The sequence below is a fragment of the Nelusetta ayraudi genome, unplaced genomic scaffold (assembly GCF_046127955.1).
Source record: "Nelusetta ayraudi isolate G7.1 ecotype Tasmania unplaced genomic scaffold, CSIRO-AGI_Nayr_v1 ptg000011l, whole genome shotgun sequence".
In the NCBI taxonomy this organism is placed as follows: Eukaryota; Metazoa; Chordata; class Actinopteri; order Tetraodontiformes; family Monacanthidae; genus Nelusetta; species Nelusetta ayraudi.
This window is the reverse complement of record NW_027466061.1, coordinates 25,824,735-25,845,000: the sequence shown is the minus strand read 5'-3', so window position 1 is coordinate 25,845,000 and position 20,266 is coordinate 25,824,735. Positions and strand designations below refer to the sequence as shown.

Sequence of the window (20,266 nt, the reverse complement as noted above, 5' to 3'; positions counted from 1 at the left end):
GTCATGTGGTACCTCGCTCCCCCCCCTCCCTTGTTCACCCCCCGCAGGTGGAGACTGATCCTTGGACCGGTAGTTTGTTGTAACCCCGGCTCTCCCGGGAGAGTCCCACATGCCGGGAGAACAAGCCGCAGTAAACGTGACCTAAGAGCTGACAGTACACACACACAAACACACACACACACACACACACACTCACTCAGACACGCACTCCTCCTTCTTGCTCTTCATTGTTCTCAGTCCGCGTTTTCTCTCCTTCTGCCTCTTTTCTCTCTCTCTCCGTCTCTCCATTCTCATATGTTCATGCCGTCATTGGCCCCTCCCCCCTCTCGGAGGTCAGCGGACCTGGGTTCTGGCACCACTGTCAGACGTTCAGCTGATATTTAATGCTCGGCGGCACTCTGGTGCTGGAGTTTCGGGGAGGAGTTGGGGGCGGAGCCAAAGCCCCGATCCTCGCCTGTGGTTGGTCATTTCCCACGATGTCACTGGTGTTGGAATCACATGACTTCAGAAGACCCAGCAGTGATCTAGTGCTTCCTGGAGGCTCGCTCTCTCCATGTCACGTGATCCGCACACACCACGGCCCGCCTGCTCCCTTCGCTGCCGTGTGGTCACATGACCCACCAGCCGACCCAGTAGGCGGGTCATGTTCTGGGCTCGTCCTCGACATCTTCTTAGATTCCAGACCAGGGAGACAACGCCGCTTGGCGAGCAGATTAGTTTGGATGTGTTGACTTGCAAACGATAGCAATAGAAGATTCCTCCAATCACGTCCTCACTCTTTCCAAAGCCTTCTTTGAAATCCACTTTGTGGAAGAGTACGACAAAGAACACACATGCACACTCACACATTCACGCACTCTATTTTTCTGTCGTGAGCATGTTTTCAAAGACTGGAATTAGTTCCAGTTTGCTGATACTGCGAGTTCTCCTTCATCGTAGAGCCGACTGGAACCACTGCGTCGATCCCTCTGAAGGGATTCCAGTTGGTCCACAAGGTGTTTGGTTCACTGGCAGTGCTTCCAGATGCTTCTTGGTTTTGTTCCATTTAAAGGAAGCGGATTGGTTTTGGAATTATGACATTGGATGGAAATGCTTCAGCTCTGAGTCGGCCAGGTGAGGAGATACCTAGCCTCCATTCCGACAAGCTGATGTTTTTGTCCTCCTGGATGTCCTGCTGCATTTATAATAATGATAATGGGTTGGATTTATATAGGCTTTTCTAGGCACTCAAAGCAGTTTACATTGAAACCACTATTCATTCCCACCACATTCACACTGGTAAGCTACATGTGTAGCCACAGCTGTCCTGGGGCCAGACTAAGGGAAAGTAATCTGCACCCTCGGCCCCTCCGAACCAAGGCAATGCGGGTTAAGTGTCTTGCTCAAGGACACAACGACAGACTGGGATGAAGCGGGAATTGAACCGCCCACCTTTCAGTCATTGGAAAACCCGCTCAACTTACTGAGTGTCTTGTAATCCTGCGTGGGTTGGACACCCTGAGTGCACAACACTTTGATTAGACGTTGGTATCGGCATGTCTTTGGAGTCTTTGTGAGTGACACCAGATGGTTCCGGGTTCCTGGTGGGGGTCAGTGTGATGGTCCCTCCTGTGCGAGATCTTCAGGAACACAATGTCTCTGACTGGCTGCTGTTGCCGCACCTACCGGAACGCTGCAGCTCAGTTCAGAATGACGTGAGCTGATGTTCCAGGTGGCGTGGTGGCATGATGGAGGATGTGAGGGACAGCAGGTTTCCTATTTTCAGGAGAGAAAGAGAGAGAGAGAGATGAACTCTGGGAATTCAGGCGGCTTCATTTCCATTTTTCCTCCCTTTGTCTCTGGCACATGAATATTTAAATGAGCATCACTGAGCTTTTATTTGGCTGCCTCAAACAAATCAAGCGTCACCATTCAGCCGGAGCGAAAGTCATTTATCTGCGGCAGTGCAGCGGTGGCGCAGCGGTGGCACAGCCACTACTGATGGTTTATGGGGCGGAGCAACGGGGATGGACATCGGTGGGTGACTCATACTCTGGTGTTTGTTCCCCCATCAGCCAGAATGATCAGTGCAGACCAAAAGAAATGTTGAGCAGGAGCCTGAGAAACAGTCTTTAGTCTTTAGGAACTTGTAGTGACTCCTGGTTGCCAGTTTGGCACAATTTGGAACAACAAAAAAATCAAATCAAACTTGTGACGGATCAAAAGCCAAACTGAAATGTGTGTCAAGTTGGACTGCAGAGCCACTGTGAGAATCTCAACCAGACCCATTTTGTACCACAGAGGGTACCAGTTTCCCCACTAACTGTTGTAGCAGTTGAGCTGTGTTGAGCCCTGGTGGCTGGTTCTCTGATTGAGGACCTGGAGCAAAGCGGCCTGTTCAGTCTGACAGCAGCGCAGCAGGTTTACCACGTTAACCTAGCAGCCACATCGGCTAATGCTACGTGTCACAGCGGCAGGTCAGGTGACCTGACGCTCCATAACCACCTCCGCTCTGCTCAAACGGCCTCTCGGCAACTTCCCTGCCGCTCATCTCACCGATGCTCCGGTGCCTCCGAGCCTGAAACAAGGGGGCGGCCGCAAGGTGGACCGTTGTTGTGCAGCCGCTGCTGTTCTCACACCTTTCATCTGTTTGTCAAAGGCGGCAGAATTAATCAGGGCTGAGGGAGCTCTTTAATCTTGCAGATGAGTCTCCTGGAGGAGCTGCGGGAAGGAGAGTTTCACGCTGGGCTCGCTGGAGTGCTGGTTCACTGCCCCCTGCTGGGTAGACGTGTTAACAACCCTCAGAACTGCGCTGACTGATGATCGGTGTGACTGGCGGCCCAACAGCGGAGCTTCTCCAAGTTCCACCACGACCTCTAGGGGGCGACCTTGTGCCGATCTCCAAACCAAGGGTTGTGGTTGTGTCAGGACGGCCGTCCGTCCATGCATCCATTCCATCCATTTTCAATACCCGCTTCTTCCCGCACTCAGGGTTGCGAGGGTCTGCCGGAGCCTCTCCCAGCTGTCATAGGGCGAAGGCAGGGTGACACCCCGGACAAGTCGGCACTTCATCGCAGGGCCACATACAGACAAACAAAGACAAACAACCATTCACACTCGCACACCTACGGTCATTTTAGAGTTCCCAATTCACCATGCATGATTTGGGACTGTGGGAGGAAGGCGGAGAACCCACAGAGAACCCACACTGAAACTTCACGCAGAAAGGCCCCAGGCCCGGAATCGAACCCATGACAGACACCACAGTGGTTCAATGGTAGAGTGTCCACCCTGAAACTGGGAGGTTGTGAGTTCTATCCCCGGCTGGGTTATACCAAAGACTATGAAAATGGTATATTCCCTCCCTGCTTGGTACTCTGTATTCACAGCTGGACTTGGGGGGGGTTAGATCACCCACTGAGAAATTTCACATCCTCAAGATGCGACCATCACTTGGACTTTAACTTTATTTTCCCACCTTCAACACTTTATGTCACTGTTTTGTTTTGTGCTCCTGGAGCCTCCGGGACAGGAAACGGAAACCCGAACTGCGGGGCTCAGTTGTCGCGCAGCGGCCACGTTAATGAGACACTGATCTTCGTTCAGCTCTGCCCCCTTTCAGCTCGCAGTCCCCCTGACGCCACAGAAACTTTCCAGGTTGTGTTCCGCCCCCGATCACGTTTCCCTCTGAACACACTGAGGTCTGTAACCCGAGCCGCTGCCGGCAGGTCCAAGCCAGCAAATCCTCGTCTTCTGTGGACGCAGCGGCACTGCTGAGTCTGGACCTGGCCGGGATCGCCATGCCGTCACTGGGCGTCCGCCTGAGGCGCGGTGTCCTGCGGAGGTACCGGCAGGTGCCTCGGACTGAGGCGGATGGCGCATTCAGCTACAGCCCAGTCCTGCTGAACGCCGGTAGTCAGACCACTCATCAGCGCTTCTCTTGGACTATTGAAGTGGCTTCACACCTGCAGGAATCGCTTCCTCATGCTGTGCTGAGTGTCATTGACTGAGTCCTGCAGCACTGTTGGGTTTTGATGTAGCGAAGCTGATGACCATCACTCTCTCTCTCTCTCTCTCTCTCTCTCTCTCTCTCTCACTCTCACTCTCTCGCTCTTTGCTTTGTGTGTTGCAGGAGTGTGTGGCTGCTGTGGGCCGCTCAGGCCCAGGTACAAACGCCTCGTGGACAACATCTTCCCCGAAGACCCCAAAGTAAGAGCCGCTGTTCATTGTTTGAGTTGCAGAGGGTTGCTGATCCTCATTTTTGATGTGACCAATCCGTTCTAGCAGGAGGCTGCAAACAGAAGGCTAAATATGCTGCAGATGTAGGAAGGGCCTTAAAATGACCCGTTGACTATTGATTTCCGCGTGTTTCTGCTCCTCAGGATGGTCTCAGCAAGTCGGACATGGAGAAGCTGACCTTCTACGCCGTGTCGGCTCCAGAGAAGCTGGACCGAATCGGAGCCTACCTGGCTGAGAGGCTGAGCAGAGACGTGGTGCGACACCGCTATGGGTGAGCACTTCCTGGTAGCTGAGGAAGGACATTCACTTCCTGTTCCTGTCAAACGCACCAATTTAGTGGGGATGGTGGTGGTGATGATGATGATGATGATGATGAGGAGGAGGAGGAGGAGGATATTAGTGGTGGTGGTAATACTGATGATGCAATGACCCTACCCCTGCCCCCTCCCAACTGCAGCAACGTGGTGATCGCCATGGAGGCCCTGGACCAGCTGCTGATGGCCTGCCACTCTCAGAGCATCAAACCCTTCGTGGAGAGCTTCCTGCACATGGTGGCCAAGCTGCTGGAGTCCAGAGAGCCCGACCTGCAGGTTCTGGGAACCAACTCGGTCAGTACCGCCGTTAGATGAAAACCTCAGGAAAATGTAGAAAAGAGTTTTTATTGCAGGAAAAAATACTCTGTTCCACCAAAGCAGATTTTCCTCTCAGCGACTTTCACCACAATTTATCAACTTATTATTTCCTCGGTGATGTCAACATATTTTCAGCTAAAATGTTGTGGGGGTTTTTTGTTTTTACACACACACACACACACACACACACATACACGCAGATCAGTCAGCGGCTGCCTGGAGGTGGAGGACGGCGCCGTTGTAGCATAATGAGCTCTTACTGTGGTGGCGAAAGGTTTCCTGTGAGTCTAATTACGGTGATCCTGCCTGGCAGCGACCGCCGGCCTGTTGGTCCGAAGGTAAACCGCAGCAGAGCTACTGATGATGAATGTTGGACGCTCTAAGGGGAGGGGGAAGTGTGGATGATTTTTGGAGAGGTGACCAAGAATGGTCACGGGTTGGTCCCCGGGTTGGTCCCCCCCCCAACCCGTACCCCCCCGACCAACAACCGTATTTTTGATTGAATTTTCCCCCTCGATGTCGGGCTGCTCGGCTCACTGGAGCTGCTGTTTGTTTTCTCAGCTAATTACGAGTTTTATTTGAGATTTTGTTAAAAGGAGGCCGGCGTTAGTCGGGAGCGCCGACGGCAGCGGCGGCTAATGAGATTAAAGCGCCCTCGTCTACCCGGCATGTTGTGATTAAAACAAAGAAGTAAAACAGAGGAATTAGAGGGACGATCCGCCCTGAACCTGCTGGCCAGTGGTTTATTAAATCAAAATTCACACGTTTTTCATCCTGGACTCCCAAAAACCATCAGTGATCCAGACACTTATCTGAACTGAGGCTGCATTGGACAAAAAAAACAAGAGAGGGTCAGACAGGGTTCAGCACTCCCTGTGCTTGTTTTTAGCAGTTTAAAAACTGTGTTTCAATGTGAGAAAATCAAAATCAGAAAAACAAAATAGCTGACATTTTACGTGTCAAATTTCCAAAATGCTAGCTTGCTACCTCTTGGTTAGAGGTTGAAGCCGGGTTTATCAATCAACTGTCACCCTTTGTCACCTGTCGTGATGGCTGTCGACCAGCCGGTGGCGCCACCCCCAATCGCGGGAAGTACCAGGCCCGGCCAGAACAAAATCGGGTTCGGCTCTCAGATGTGGCACCTTGTCGGTGCAAAAACAGCAGCCGGGTGGCCAGAAGTGGCCATCCACGGCATTGGGGGGGGAGGGGCTCTCCGGAGGGCTGGAGGGAAGATTACAGGCGGGAGCGAGAGAGCCGACTCTCGGCCACTTATCGCCCTAATCAGCCTCCGGTCTGCGCCTCAGCGGAGAAACTCTACGCCGTCATTTCATCATCCCGCCATTGTTGAAGGGTCAACAATCAGAGTCATCAGCAGCGAGTGGTTGGAGGCGGGCGGAGGACAGCGACTCGCTCCTCTTTAATACCCGACCAGCTGAATCGTTTTCCCAGAAGATTTATCGGCTGTGGGAAGAAGGAGAGATAACGGAACGGCGGCGCTGCACTTTTCATTTCGTTGCGCTTCCAGCCTTCTAATGAGGCGTGCGTGCGTGCGTGCGTGCGTGCGTGCGTGCGTGCGTGCGTGCGTGCGTGCGTGCGTGCGTGTGTGTGTGATGGAACGTTAAAGCGCTGGAGCTCAGACACACAAACTCTGCAGGACTCACTCGCCCAGTTTTAACCCGACGACGTGTCACCGCTTTCGCCTTTCCCAGTTTGTGAAGTTCGCCAACATTGAGGAAGACACGCCATCCTACCATCGGCGCTACGACTTCTTCGTGTCCCAGTTCAGCGCCATGTGCCACTCCACCCACGAAGACTCAGAAACCAGGACCAGGTGAGGCTCTCTTGCTCGCCTCTCTCCGCGTTTCAGTGTGAAAGTTCGGCCGCAGCAAGTCGCTGCTGCTGCGAGGTGTGCTGCCCCCTACAGGCCACAGTGGGAGCCTGCCAACCACAGATTCTAGGACTGCTAGCATCAAACAGCATCAATTATCAACTGGTAGAGCCATTCGCAGTCCAACCAAAATCACGTCTTAAGGTCCAGTGTGTTGCATATAGCTTGATTTATGATTTTTGTATTGGTAAAAGCTTAACATACTGCCCATAAATACATTATTAAAAGTGTATAGTGGCAGTACAACAGAAGTATTTTGGTTGGTTTTCCTACCCCATAGCACTGCTATATTTCTAAGGAAGCCCAAGTGTGGACAAGACATCCAGGTTTGGGTGCGCAGGCCACCGTAGTTCTCTGGCAAGCTTGGGAGAGGGCGGGGGAGTGAAAGAGCACTGCAATCTAGAATCTGACTACTAGACAGCAGAATTTTACACACTGTACCTTTAAATTAGATTACCAGTGGACTGAAAGTGTTTGATTTGACAAAAGGCTGACTTTGTCTACAATCTAATGTCACCGCCTTGACTGCTGCCGTGTTCTCCCCGCCAGGATCCGTGTTGCGGGGATCCGCGGGCTGCAAGGTGTGGTCAGGAAGACGGTCAATGACGAGCTGCAGGCCATCATCTGGGAGCCGCAGCACATGGACAAGCTCATCCCCTCCATGCTGTTCAACATGCAGGACGCTGAGGACCTGGACAGGTAGGGGGGCGTGCTCACACTCACACACACTCACACACACACACACACACACACACACACACACACACACACACACACTGGGGGAAGCAGCAGAACCAGTGTTGGGGCGGAGACAGAAGCGACCAGACAAACAGGAAGTGGTGGTGTCTTCTGCTGCTGCTGAAGCCTGATGTGTCCTCAGTCTGAGGTCATGTGACTGCTGATGACATCACAGTACGGTCAGTCAGCAGTGCCGGTCACAGCTGGTTTCCCCAGACTGAATCACAATCTGACCAATCACAAGGCTTGCGTCACATGACCCTAGCGGCCACCGTGACCCTGGCCCGTCTGGGACATGATTGATAGATGGATGGATGGATGGATAGATGGATGGATGGATAGATGGATGGATGGATGGATAGATACTTTGTTGATCTCCAGGAGAACTTTGCAAGCAGCTTCTTGAAGTCCTCGGGACAGATTTCATAAGAGACTTTTGGACGGTGCTGCTGGATCTGGTTCAATCCTCCATCCCGAGGGAGCCCCTCCCACCAGCTCCCAGCATCCTCTCTGCTTCCCCCTGCTGGTGCTCTGGTTGAAACGTATTTGCAGCCGGGATGGGATTCAAACTCTCCTCCCCCACAAAAAGTGTCAGAAACCTGAAGGTCGAGCTCAAGGTTAAAATAGACTCTCTGCTGTTTATTCTTTGCATTTGCCAGATTTCTGCTGTCGACCAACTGCTTGTTCTTGCTGGCGGCCTTTGCATCTCAAACGGCGAGGAAAACAGGAAGTCCACTGTTGCGAATTTGGCTGAATCGTCTGGTTAACGAGGCTCGTTAAGTCGTCAAGGCGGAGCTTCTTCCTCTTCCTCTCCTCTCATCTCATCTTCTCTCTCTTCCTCTCCTCTTCCTCAATCTTCAATCTTCTTCTTCTCTGTCTTCTTCTCCTGGTCCTGCCACCCCCACCTCCACGGCTGCGTATCATCCCGGCGGTTTCCCTGACAACCAGAAGCTATTTTTGGACCCAGTGTTTTTTACTGCGTCTGTCTCCTCGCTGAACTTGCGTGTGGAGGAATTCACCGTCGTCAGCCCAGAGCTGAAGACCTTCCTCACTGTTCGCCGTCCTCACTTTCATCCTTCTCCCTCAAAACTGTCACATTATCTCACGGTTTTGACTCTTCTCCACCCCGCATCTGCCTGCAGAGCAGAGATTAATTCCGAGGTTTAGCGTGTCTGGAGCTCCGATCAGGGCTGCAGAGCTCCCCCTGCTGGTCAAGAAGGAAGTTACATTTTTCTCATGTTTTTCTGGTGATTTTTGCTGCAGGTCAGACGGGAATCCAGGACCCAGGGGTTGTGAGGTGTTGGTTCTTTTCCAGGACCAACACCACCCCCTAGTGGTTCCTAATGTAACTGGGAAATCACAGTTTCAGTGTCCTGTTTGTTGTATGCTCCGGGATCAGCTGCTCGCTGTCTAAACCCAACACCTCCCGCCTCACTGGTCGTTGTGCTTCCTGAACGCATCCGGCGCGGCGCCACCTTCTGGGCCCTTTTAGCCAACAGGAGGCGCTGGCCAAGGGCGCCTGATTCTGTTAATTGCTTTTGGTGAAGGGCGTGTGCATGTGCGCGCGCACACACAGACACACACAGTGCTGTGTATTCAGCTTCCCACAGCGCGTGTTGTTGTTCATCCTTGAAAATCTGGAACAGCCAGTTTCCAAGTCAGCTTCCCAACATTTGCTCTGCGTCCAAAATCAGTTTCGAGATCAAACGAAGAAGAAAGCAAATAGAAGCTGAAAACATTTTAAACCCCAGGCCGCAGCGGTTTCTGCTCCTCGCAGGTGACAGGATGGGCAGGATGGGCGCCCCCTGCAGCCCGCAGCACCACAGACAGGGTCACATGACCTCTACATCCCCAGGAATATTTTTTCACCTATATTTTCACGTTTAGCAATCTCTCTCTCTCTCTCTCTCATGTCCTGCAGGGCGGGGCATCCCAGCACGCCCTCAGTGGTGGGTCAGGACGGCGAGGAGAACCCGGCGGCACTGGCCGAGAGCTGCTTCCGGGAGCTGCTGGGCCGGGCGGCGTACGGCAACATGAACAACGCCGTGCGTCCCGTCTTGGTGTGAGTACCTGGACGTGGACTAGCCAGATGTCACCTGCTATAGGGGTTTGTGTACTGACAACAGCTGCAAGCATTAGCATGTAGCTGCAGGCAGCAGTCGGTGCATTCGGGACCTTAGCCGCTGTCTGGCTAATGAGACTTTAAAATCATGGAATGTTGTCAATACACTGAGGAGTTGCCATGGCAACAGCGAGGAGCTGAGATTCTCCTGCAATTAATCCAGAGACATCACACACACTGCCATGTCTCTCTTACACACACACACACAGCCCCTCCCCCTGCTCCCAGTGGCTCCTCCCAGCTGCCAGCCACCCCTGGCACCTGCTGCCACTGGTTGCTGCCTCGTCTGCTGAACTGGAGGCCGGTTTGCCGCAACGTTCTGAGTGAAAACGCGGCGTGGCCTCTGGTTTCTTCCTGGTCAGTCGGTGGGCCGGTCTGAGCCTGTGGATCTTCTCCCCTGCAGGCACCTGGACAACCACCGCCTGTGGGAACCCAACGAGTTTGCCGTGTCCTGCTTCAGGATCATCATGTACTCCATCCAGGTGGGTCCCCCAGGGGGCGGGGCTTCTGCTTCCTCCTATCCTTTCATTCATTTCAACAAAGTATCTCTTTGACGTCCTCTTTGTTGAAGTGACTCTTTAAACACTGAAAATCAAACAAATGAAATGCAGCTTTTTTTCTATTAGTGCAAGAGTTGCTGCTATTTAAAAAAAAAAAATCATTATCACTGTGGCAGAAAACGCGAATAATAATAAGGTTTATTAATATAGTTTCAAGTTTGGCGGGCCGGATTAAAAAGCTTAATGGGCCGCATGTGGCCCCTGGGCCGTAGTTTGCCCATGCCTTGGCTAAAGTTTGCAATTGCACTTCAGTGACGTAACGGACCTGCAAAGTGTTAAATTGATTCATTTTAACCACACAAAGTTCAAAAGAGACAAAGAATAATAAGATTCTAATCCAGCGGCGCTGGCAAAGTTCTGAACCTGAGATTCACAGGTCCACCAGCAGGAGGCACTCTTGCTCCTCCCAAGTTTTTTTTACATGATATCTCAACAATTTCACAGGATTTGGGTCGACAGGCCTGGTTAACAGCGTTAACATCGGTTAGCTCAGCGCCGGTCACAGGAAAACGAGTTTGGATAGATGTGTGACGTGCTCACCGTCGCCCCCTGTCTGTGTGTGTGTGTGTGTGTGTGTGTGTGTGTGTGTGTGTGTGTGTGTGTGTGTGTGTGTGTGTGTGTGTGTGTGTGTGTGTGTGTGCCAACAGGCGCAGCACTCCCACCACGTCATCCAGCAGGTGTTGAACCACCTGGACACCCACAACAAGGACACGCCGCGGGTCAGAGCCGGCATCGTGCAGGTGCTGCTGGAGACCGTGGCCATCGCCGCCAAAGGCTCCGTCGGTGAGTTGGCGCCGGCGAGCTGCGACCCGTTTCGTTGACGGACTCCTGTCTCTTCCTCGTCCCCAACCCACACTCCTCTGCCCCCTCCTGGACAAAACAACAACTACACCAAAAACTGCAACATCCCCTCTGAACAGGTTTGATTCAGGAGAACAAGAGAAGTGAACCGTTCGCCTTTGAAAGCGAAATCACCCTCCCGCCCAATCTGTGGCTCGGTATGGTATGGCTTTTGTGCTAGCACTAGCGTCAGCATTAGCACACCTCACACCACCCGTGCTTTGACCCCACCCACCTCGCGTCACGTTGTCGTGCTGTGAGTCGACCGACCGTTCGAGTTTTCAGTGTTTGTGCAGTAGTTGTTAGCGTGTGGATTCACGTTTTTACGTCCGATACGTGTTAGCGGTGCTTAGCTTAGCTTGGCTTGGCTCAGCACAACGACTGAGAGCCGTTAGCCGAGCGCTTTCACGACTAAACCCAAAGATGTGACACATTTTTACGCAAGAATACAGATTGATGAAGAAAACCCTAAAGTCTCCGTGCTGTGCTAGCTCCTGGTAGCTTAGCATTAGCATGCATCCGCTTTTTTTTTTTTTTTTTTCTCTTGAGCACCTTCGCCACTGTGTTTTTTTTAACCTACCCAAGTCTTTGCTGATTGGATGGTGGGTTGGGTGCCGTCGTCCAATCAGAACCTTTGGATTGCTGGCGTTTTATCTGGTGTGAACACTTGTGTGTGTGTGTGTGCGTGCGTGCTGCTCCCAGGGCCCACCGTGCTGGAAGTGTTCAACACGCTGCTCAAACACCTGAGGATGAGCGTGGACTTCGAGCTGGGCGAGTCGTCCAGGAGGAACTCGGCCGCCAGCGTGTCGTCATCGGGCCGCAGCGGCCGAGAGAGCGAGGAGAGGATCGTCCAAAACGCCATCATCCAGACCATCGGTAGCACACAAATCCTCTCTCACACACACACACACACACACACACACACACACACACTCCTCTGATCACGGTGTGTGTGGCCCTCCAGGGTTCTTCGGGGGGAACCTGCCTGACTACCAGCGGGCCGAGGTCATGATGTTCATCATGGGGAAGGTTCCGGTCTACGGGACGCCCTGCCACACGCTGGACACCGTCAAGATCGGGTAAGTTGCTTCCATCGACCGCCCCCCCCCCCTCCACCCCCACCTGAGAGGACGTGTCACTTCCTGTCTGACACCTTTGCTTCCTGTCTTGATTTCTTCAGGCACCAGGGAACCAAACGGATCCAGGCCATGTTGCTGAGCTCCCTCATCATGGTGAGTTCGAGCAAAACGTCGGCCCTATGTGATGTCACAAAGGGCCGCGACACCGCTCCCCAGCTTAGTGACCTCCCCGCCTCTCTCCGCCTCCCCGCCCTCAGGTGACCTCTGGCTTCAAGGCCAAGTCGATGGCGGCGGCGCTGCCCCCGCCCTTCCTGGAGCCGCTGTTCTCCATCTCGCTGATGGAGGAGAACGAGCTGAGGCAGCTGGTGCTGGAGATCCTGCACAACATCATCGACCGCCACGACAACCGAGCCAAGCTGAGGGGCATCAGGTACATCAGGGTCCGGGGGCCCAGGGCCAGGTGGGCGGAGCCTCTGACTCTGACTGTGTGTGTGTGTGTGTGTGTGTGTGTGTGTTTGACAGGATCATCCCCAACGTGGCAGCGCTGAAGATCAAACGGGAGAAGATCTCCAAACAGGACGTGGCCTTCATGAAGAAGGTGAAGGTCACCAACCGTCAGGGAGGTCCTGAGAAACTCCTGCTTCCCGCTCACTGTGTGTGTGTGCGCGTGTGCGTGTGTGTCTGTCCAGCACGGCCAGCAGCTCTACCGTCACATCTACCTGGGCAGCAAGGAGGAGGACAACTCGCACAAGAACTTTGAGCTGCTCTTCACCACGCTGGCCGTGGCCACCATCGAGCTGGCCAACGAGGAGGTGGTGGTCGACCTGATCCGCCTCGCCATAGCCCTGCAGGTAACCGCACGGTGGCCGCCCCAGCCAGCGTTTAGCTGTTCAACCACCAGGTGCAGTGGCAAAGTCAGCCTTGGGTCAATCAATTGAAAGTCTAATGTAAAGGTACAGTGTGTAAAATTCTGCCATCTTGTGGTCAGATTCTAGATTGCAGATCTCTTTCACTCTGACTCCCCCTCCTGAGCTTGCCAGTGAACTACGATGGCCTGCACACACAAACTTGGATACCTCGTAGACCTTCTTCTTCGTTGGTTTATTTGAGGACGCGAGTGTTCGCCCCAACTACAAATCGCAATTAGGGTGAACCTGGCTAGGCAGGCAGCTAGATTGTCCACACTGGGCTTCCTTAGAAATATGGCAGTGCGAGATGGCAGCTGGGAGCAACAGCCTTGATCTGTGTACATTCTCATACATGTCGTCATCGTTCTCAAGTTAGAAAAACCAAATGACTTTTATTGTAGTGCCAGTATACACTTTTATTCATGTTTTTACAGGCAGCATATTAACCTATTATAAAGCTCATAAATCAGGCTAACCTTTACACACATTTTACACACTGGACCTTTAATTCTAATCATTTCAAGCTAGCTAGCGCGATGGATTAGCCTGTGATGCTAAATGTTAGCTGCCCACAATGACCAGAATCTGCTTCTGCTGCTGCTGCTGCTGCTGCTGCTGCTGCTGTCGCCCCCTGCAGGACATGGCTCTGGCCAACGAGGAGAACATGTCCATGTTCATCCGATGCGGCATCATGGCGCTGGTGGCGGCGTACCTCAACTTCCTGAGCCAGATGATCGCCAACCCCGCCTTCTGCCAGCACGTCAGCAAGGTGAGCGCAATCAAACCCTGCGACCTGCTGGGTTGAGCTCCACGGCGGAGCTCCGTGTGGTGACCGGGCTTTGACCCTGCTGATCCCTCCAGGTCATCGAGCAGAGGAACATGGAGGCTCCGTACCTCCTCCCCGAGCACATCTTCAGAGACAAGTGTCCGTAAGTGAGCGCAGCCGCAGGCGCAGCCACAGGCGCAGGCGCTGCTCCAGCCGACCACGCTGTCTTAACGTTAGCGGCTCCTCCTCCCAGACTTCCCGAATCCCTGGACAAGGACAAGCGGCCGCTCTACTTCCAGACGGCCGACATGGCTGAGTGCCTGGCGGCGCCGGGATACAACGCCGAGAGGCTCTCCGTCCCCTACGTCCCTCAGGTCACAGGTGCGTCCGGCCACCATCCTGGCTCCGCCCCCTTTTCTTGTCACTTACGGTCAAATAATCGGCTGGTTCTTGCTCTGAGAAAATCCCTGAATTATAAAAGACAGAAGAGCAGCGTCAAGGGACAGTCCACCCCAGATGTCTCCGCACGTGTACAATGTGCTCACACACGCGCACACTGACACACACACACACACACACACACACACACCTGGCTGGCTGTCTGGCTGGCTGGCTGCAGCTTGGTCCATGAGGGGCTAGTTTTGCTTGCGCTGTCCCTTTCAACGCTCTCTGTTCCTCCAATGAAAGCAGACCTGAGCTGCAGCTGGTGTAACTGGCTGAGGAATTGTTGAGGGTGTGTGTGGCAGTAGTGCAGGGGTGGGCACACTTTTTGATTGGTGGGCCACCATGGGTTCTAAAATTTGAGAGAGGGGCCACACTGAAAGCACTGAGAACATTGATGAAATACAGCTATTCCATGACTGACTATTAATAGAATGTTTGGCGGGTTTAGGTTTAGAAACGGGCCGCATATGGCCCCCGGGCCGTAGTTTTCCCATGCCTGGATTAGGCCATTGGTCCTCCTCAAAATTGCGGTGCCCCCCTAGGAACGCCGCGCTGTGACGGGTCAGCCAATTAGCAGCACGGGGGGGGGGGGGAGATGAGCAGCTGTACCCACCAACTCCCCCTGCTGGACCCAGCTGGAAGTGAGGTCTTTGCTCTAACCGCCGGTTTTCTCCTGCGTGTGCTCAGTGCTCTACACCGTGGGAAAAATCCTGCACAGGTGCAAGCAGTCGTCCCGAGGTAAAAGGCCAACGCGCACCTTTAGAGCTTCAGCTAGACCTCCCTCCTTCCTTCCCTTCATCCCTCCCTCCATCCCTCCCTCCATGCCCTCGGGCTGCTTCAGTCCTTCAAAGTGGTTAATGTGTTCTGAAACAACAGCACTGTGGCACCCACACCCAGCAGGTCCCCCACTAGCCTTGTCAACCCTTAGAAGCCCGTTGCCCTGCCGCTAACAGCAGGCTTTAGAGTAGCGCGCCTGCAGGATTAGCTGCGACAAGTCGTAGTCTCGTTATTGTTTCCTGTTGTCAGCCGCACAAACAGACATTCTGATCGTTTCTCCTCACTCTTCTGCCGGCTTTGCTCGGGGAACCTTCCCGGTGAGTAAACACACCCTGTGCCGCTTTGTTGTCGTGCTGCTGCCGGACATCAGACCATCGGCTACACCTCCACACTGGCAGGTGGCGCCGGCGCTTGCTGCCGTTTACGATCATGTCTGCGAAAAAGGCCCAATACCATCAGCTAGCATCGGCTAGCTCTGGCTAACGCCACGTAAAGCCAGCTATTGTCATCTGGAGCTAGCTAGCATCCATCCTCGCTATCATCTGATATCTGTGACCGCTAGCTTCTGGCCGCTATCTCTTTCTGCAGACTGGAATCTTGCACATGTAGCACCTCCACCATCCTCAGTTAGCTTGTAATGCCTGTTGTTTCTATTAGCATGCTAGTATCAGTATGTAGCCTCTTACAGTGGAACATGTAGCGTGTGGGCTTGCATCAGTTTGTCACGGTTGTGTTGTGGTTGGTCTCGTCTCTCCAAGTCATGTGACCTCACTTGCCGACGTCCAAAAGACGCTAACACTGTTGTTCACCGTTGAGCTTCCCGTCGTGCGATTCATCGGTCGCTGGGCAGGAAACAGGATGATTGATGTGAGTTCCATCTGCAGATGAAGATCGTCTGACCAGGAGGAAGAGCTTCGTGGACACCATCTCGCTGCAAGTGGACATTATGTCCAACAACCTGCCAGACAAAGTCAGTGTGAACACACCAAGCTAAACCTGTAGCCATTTTTTCCAGCATTGCACACTTTGGTCGATGACATCATCGCCTGTTTTTTGCACGTTGCTGCGTTTCAGTCGGAGCTCGCCGAGGAGATCACCTTCGAGACCCTGAAGAAGGCCATCGGTGAGTTTGCACACACACACACACACACACACACACACACACACCTGTCAACGGGATGCATCACAACAAAGAAAGAAAGAAAAGAAGGAAGGAAGGAAGGAAGGGGGGGAAGAAAGGAGGAAGGAAGGAAAGAAAGAAAGATGGAATGAAGGAAATTGAATCAAATAGAATAGATGTACTTCACTGACGCCAACTTGGGAAACTGCACTGTTGCAGCACTAAAAACAATACAAAAAATAAATTATACCATAATTATGGTAATTAGAAGAAAAAAAACAGTAAAGTCAATCTACTTACAAAACAAACAAAGACGGTCAATTGTGCAGAGGCAGGGGTGAGGAAGGTTTTATAAACCAATAGTGCAAAAAAGTCCAGATTGCTCTCTCACATAGTGGGAAGAGTTATAGAGGGTATAGGCAAAGAAGGAAGGAGAGAAGGAAAGAAGGAAGGAAGGAAGGATGGAAGGCGGGAAAGAAAGAATGGAAGGAAAAAAATAAGAAAATCCCATCAGTTCGAGTCGTGATTTGAAGCCTGAAAAAAGAGAAAGGTGTCCGCGTGGGACCATTTTCATCTAATGTCAGCAGTTTTGCTGTACTCCAAAACTGGAGAGCTTGCTCCCAAGAAAATGAATTGGTTCAAAGCCAAGACATTGAAAGAACGTTTTTTTCAAAGACAAGCACATAAGTAACAATTACGTAACAATTACGTAACAATTACGTAACAATTACCTAACAATAAGTAACAATTACCTAACGATAAGTAACAATTAGCTGTAACCGTTACCTCCGTCTCCTGACCAGACACGACGGGCCTGGAGGAGCAGGAGCGCGAGCGCCGTCGGCAGGTGATGGAGAAGTTCCAGAAGGCTCCGTTTGAGGAGATCGCCGCCCACTGCGAGTCCAAGGTACTGCGGGAACCAATCAGGCATGGGCGGAGGGTTTAAAAGTCTGTGATGGTTGATGTGTTTCACCTCCAGGCCAACATGCTGCACGACCGACTGGCACAGATCTTCGAGCTGACCATCAGGTGAGTGACACCAGTCGAGCACCAACCACTGTTCGTCCTCGTCCTGTGATTTTAAGTCCCAACACTGCCTGGAAACTAAGTATTTCATTCAGGGGTGTCAAACATACGGCCCGTGGGCCGGACCGTGCCCGCAAACTGTTAAACTGTTCTAAATGTGTCCACTTGGTGTCGCAATATCGTTTCTGCTTCGCAAACAAACTCAACACTGAGCAAATCGACACAAGTACATCCACTCACGCCTCTATTGGCTACCCTAATTTCCCCAGAACGTCTCCTATTGGCTACCCTCAGTGCCCCAAAATGTCTCTGTCGAAACGGACAACGCTGATGCAGAGCAGTGTTGCCAACTTGGCGACTTTCTCCCCCAAAAAGTCGCTATTCTCTCCATGGTGACCTTTTTTTTTTTTTATCAAAAGCGACTTACGACAACTCTAGCGACTTTTCCTGGTGTTATCACGTTGCGATCAAGTGCAAATTGTCAGTTATGCAAATTAGACGATGACGTCATTTGGTGACTTCTTGCGACTTTTAGGACAGCCAATAGTGACTTTCCTTACTGAGGAGTTGGCAACACTGATGCAGAGGTAGTAAACGAAGTCAAACAAAGAAAACAATTGGAAGTTGTTGTTATTTTTACGATATTTTTACCATACCATGATTCTAGCGGTCCGGCCCGCTTGGGAAGAGATTTTCTTCTATGTGGCCCGTGAGCCAAAATGAGTTTGACACCCCTGATTTAATGGATCAGCGACGTTCAAACACCAGTGAAGAAGACAAACGCTGGTAACTTGCACACACTTAGCGTGCCATGCAGCCGGTGGCTAACGGCTAACAGCAGTCAATTGTTCTATGTGTACAACTGCTTTGACAATGAAATAAGAACACAGACAAAAACTGACTGCAGTTGTTCCCCCGCCAGGCCGCCGCCCAGCCCGTCTGGAGTGGTCTCCATCTCAGCGGGACACGCCCAGCACCAGTCCGTCCCCGTCTACGAGATGAAGTTCCCAGACCTCTGTGTCTACTGAACACACACACACGCGCACACGCACACGCACACGCACACGCACAGGATGCAAACCCCTATGGCCCCGCCCCCACCAGCACAGTGACATCTGGGACGGCGAGATGTCGTCTTCCAATGTGAACTACAGCCAGCGGATTGGCTGCTCTCTGTCACCCGATTCTCCTCATGAGGCAGCAAGAACAAAAAAAAGGAATACAAAAATAAAAAAGATGCGGATGTCTCTGAAGCTCCGCCCACCATGACCGTAGTGCTTACACTTCCTGTTGAGGTCACGAACAATGCCGAAACATTTCTCCCGCTTCTTCTTCTGTCTCTGCTTTATACCTGAACTGTGCGTTAGGTGCTAGCTAGAAGAACACATTAGCCAGCTGCTCTATGTTTTAGCATCGTTGGCGTCAGTGGAAAAATCAACCAGCAGCAGCACAAACTCTGAAAAGACTGCTTTCATTTCCACGCCGCTCAGTAGAAATGCCTCTTTGCTGTTAGCCTAGCATGTTAGCCGAGCATGTTATTCTGGCCATCGGGAAACTTGTGGTCTGAGCGAGCTAGCTTCCCGTTGTCACATCAAAATGAAATGGGACAGGAGCAGCGGTAGCTTAGCCTTGCTAGCTTGTTATTTAACCGAGCGAGTGGCCGGCGAAGATCTGCGTGTCCTGTGACGTGACGCTCAGCGGCGCCCCTCCCACCGGCCTCTGCAGCTTGTTGCGGCTTTTGTGCAGCGAGCGGCAGCGTCAGACGGAGAGGCGCGGCTGATTGGACGAGGGAAGGTGTGGGATGTTTGGAGCAGGTTGCCGAGGGAAGCTGGAGCTTGGATCAGCTGGATGGAAAGTAGATTTTGACAGAGCCCACCGAAGCTGACTTCTTCTTCTTCTTCTTTTTCTTCTTCTTCTCCTCCTTCTTCTTTCTCTTCTGCTGGAGTCTCTTCCCCTATGAATGTGTCTGCGAGTGGACTGCATATCCTATATTTTTCTATTTTCCTGCTGCAGAGTCGACAGTTTTAGTGGAGAAACTGTTTATTTTCATTGTTGCTGTGGAATCATGCTGGATGATGACGATGATGATGATGATGATAGAGTATTGAATGTAGAGACAATGTCATGTATTTTTGCTGCAGCAAAGCCGCATCCAGACTCACTTTATCTTCACCTTGCTGCTTCACAGCAGATGTGAACATAGCGCCGCCAGCTGGCTGGGCCTGGCACGGCTGGAAAAGCGCCGGTCGCCTGCTCGGCACTCACAGCGTCTCCGAGCCAGGCTCCAGGGGAGGCGACCGCAGTAATGGAGCAGGGGGTGCTGTGAGTCGTAGAATTGATTTGGAAACCGAGTTGAAGGCAGAAAAAAAGACTCTAACCGTCGGTTCCTCTTATTTCACCACATAAAGTCACCCGCTGAATGTCGACGACGTGATGGTATTTTGTTAAGACGCTGCTTTGAGACGATGCAGTTGTTAAAGCTCCTCTGATTGGACGAGAGCTGGAACAAACGGCGCTGGATAGACTGTCGTGGCACTTCCTGCGGTGGAGCCGAACCAGCTGGCTATTCCACCAGAGTCTTCTTCATCTCCCAGTCTTCTTCATCTCCCTCAGTTTGATCCTCGGGAAGCTGCAGACTGCTTAAAGGGACATTTCACCACGCGACCGTAACTTTAGGAGGTCGACTGCAACCAGGGAGGCAACAAGGTACTGGCAGTCAGCAGCACCTTTCTGCTTTATTAGTGTTGGTGACACACACACATATACACACACACACACACTCAGCTACACCATCCAATGGTAAATCAACAGTCAGAGAGGCAAGAATATTTTGAATGTTTACTTTGGGTGAACTGTCCCTTTAAGAGCAGAGTGTGACTGACTGCTCACTCATTGTGTCTCTGCTGCGCCGCCTTACTTCACAATGCTGGACTCAACCTGCTGGAGGAAGAAAGAAAAAAAATCACGCCTGCTTTAAAAATGGATGTTTGATTTTATTTTTTTTCAGCTGAGAAACGGAACAAAGATCTCTGGACGTCTGTCACTCACTTCCTGTTTGTGCTTGGCCGGCCAATAGCAGAAGTTCAGCTGTGTAAAACTACAGTGTGTTTAGATTCAAATAAAGATGTTTCTATCAGAACAGCTGGTC

General features: G+C 52.1%; 1 protein-coding gene across 2 annotated transcripts in view; it reads left to right on the top strand.

Moving 5' to 3' along the window:
- Positions 1–20,257, top strand: part of efr3a (EFR3 homolog A (S. cerevisiae)) — a 29,300-nt gene extending 9,043 nt beyond the window's left edge. The window contains exons 4-26 of one of the 2 annotated variants that reach the window (XM_076022238.1): positions 4,112–4,188; positions 4,362–4,489; positions 4,676–4,826; positions 6,560–6,681; positions 7,288–7,437; positions 9,398–9,538; positions 10,002–10,080; positions 10,806–10,941; positions 11,079–11,156; positions 11,701–11,874; positions 11,963–12,077; positions 12,179–12,230; positions 12,335–12,507; positions 12,600–12,675; positions 12,767–12,928; positions 13,623–13,754; positions 13,847–13,914; positions 14,005–14,132; positions 15,857–15,942; positions 16,047–16,095; positions 16,896–16,999; positions 17,072–17,121; positions 18,041–20,257. In XM_076022238.1, the coding sequence (XP_075878353.1) occupies positions 4,112–4,188; positions 4,362–4,489; positions 4,676–4,826; positions 6,560–6,681; positions 7,288–7,437; positions 9,398–9,538; positions 10,002–10,080; positions 10,806–10,941; positions 11,079–11,156; positions 11,701–11,874; positions 11,963–12,077; positions 12,179–12,230; positions 12,335–12,507; positions 12,600–12,675; positions 12,767–12,928; positions 13,623–13,754; positions 13,847–13,914; positions 14,005–14,132; positions 15,857–15,942; positions 16,047–16,095; positions 16,896–16,999; positions 17,072–17,121; positions 18,041–18,146 (2,537 nt within the window). In that variant the 3' untranslated portion in view covers positions 18,147–20,257. The remainder of the gene's footprint in view (positions 1–4,111; positions 4,189–4,361; positions 4,490–4,675; positions 4,827–6,559; positions 6,682–7,287; positions 7,438–9,397; positions 9,539–10,001; positions 10,081–10,805; positions 10,942–11,078; positions 11,157–11,700; positions 11,875–11,962; positions 12,078–12,178; positions 12,231–12,334; positions 12,508–12,599; positions 12,676–12,766; positions 12,929–13,622; positions 13,755–13,846; positions 13,915–14,004; positions 14,133–15,856; positions 15,943–16,046; positions 16,096–16,895; positions 17,000–17,071; positions 17,122–18,040) is intronic. The other variant, XM_076022239.1, reaches the window with a different exon arrangement.
- The last annotated feature ends 9 nt before the right edge of the window (positions 20,258–20,266 follow it).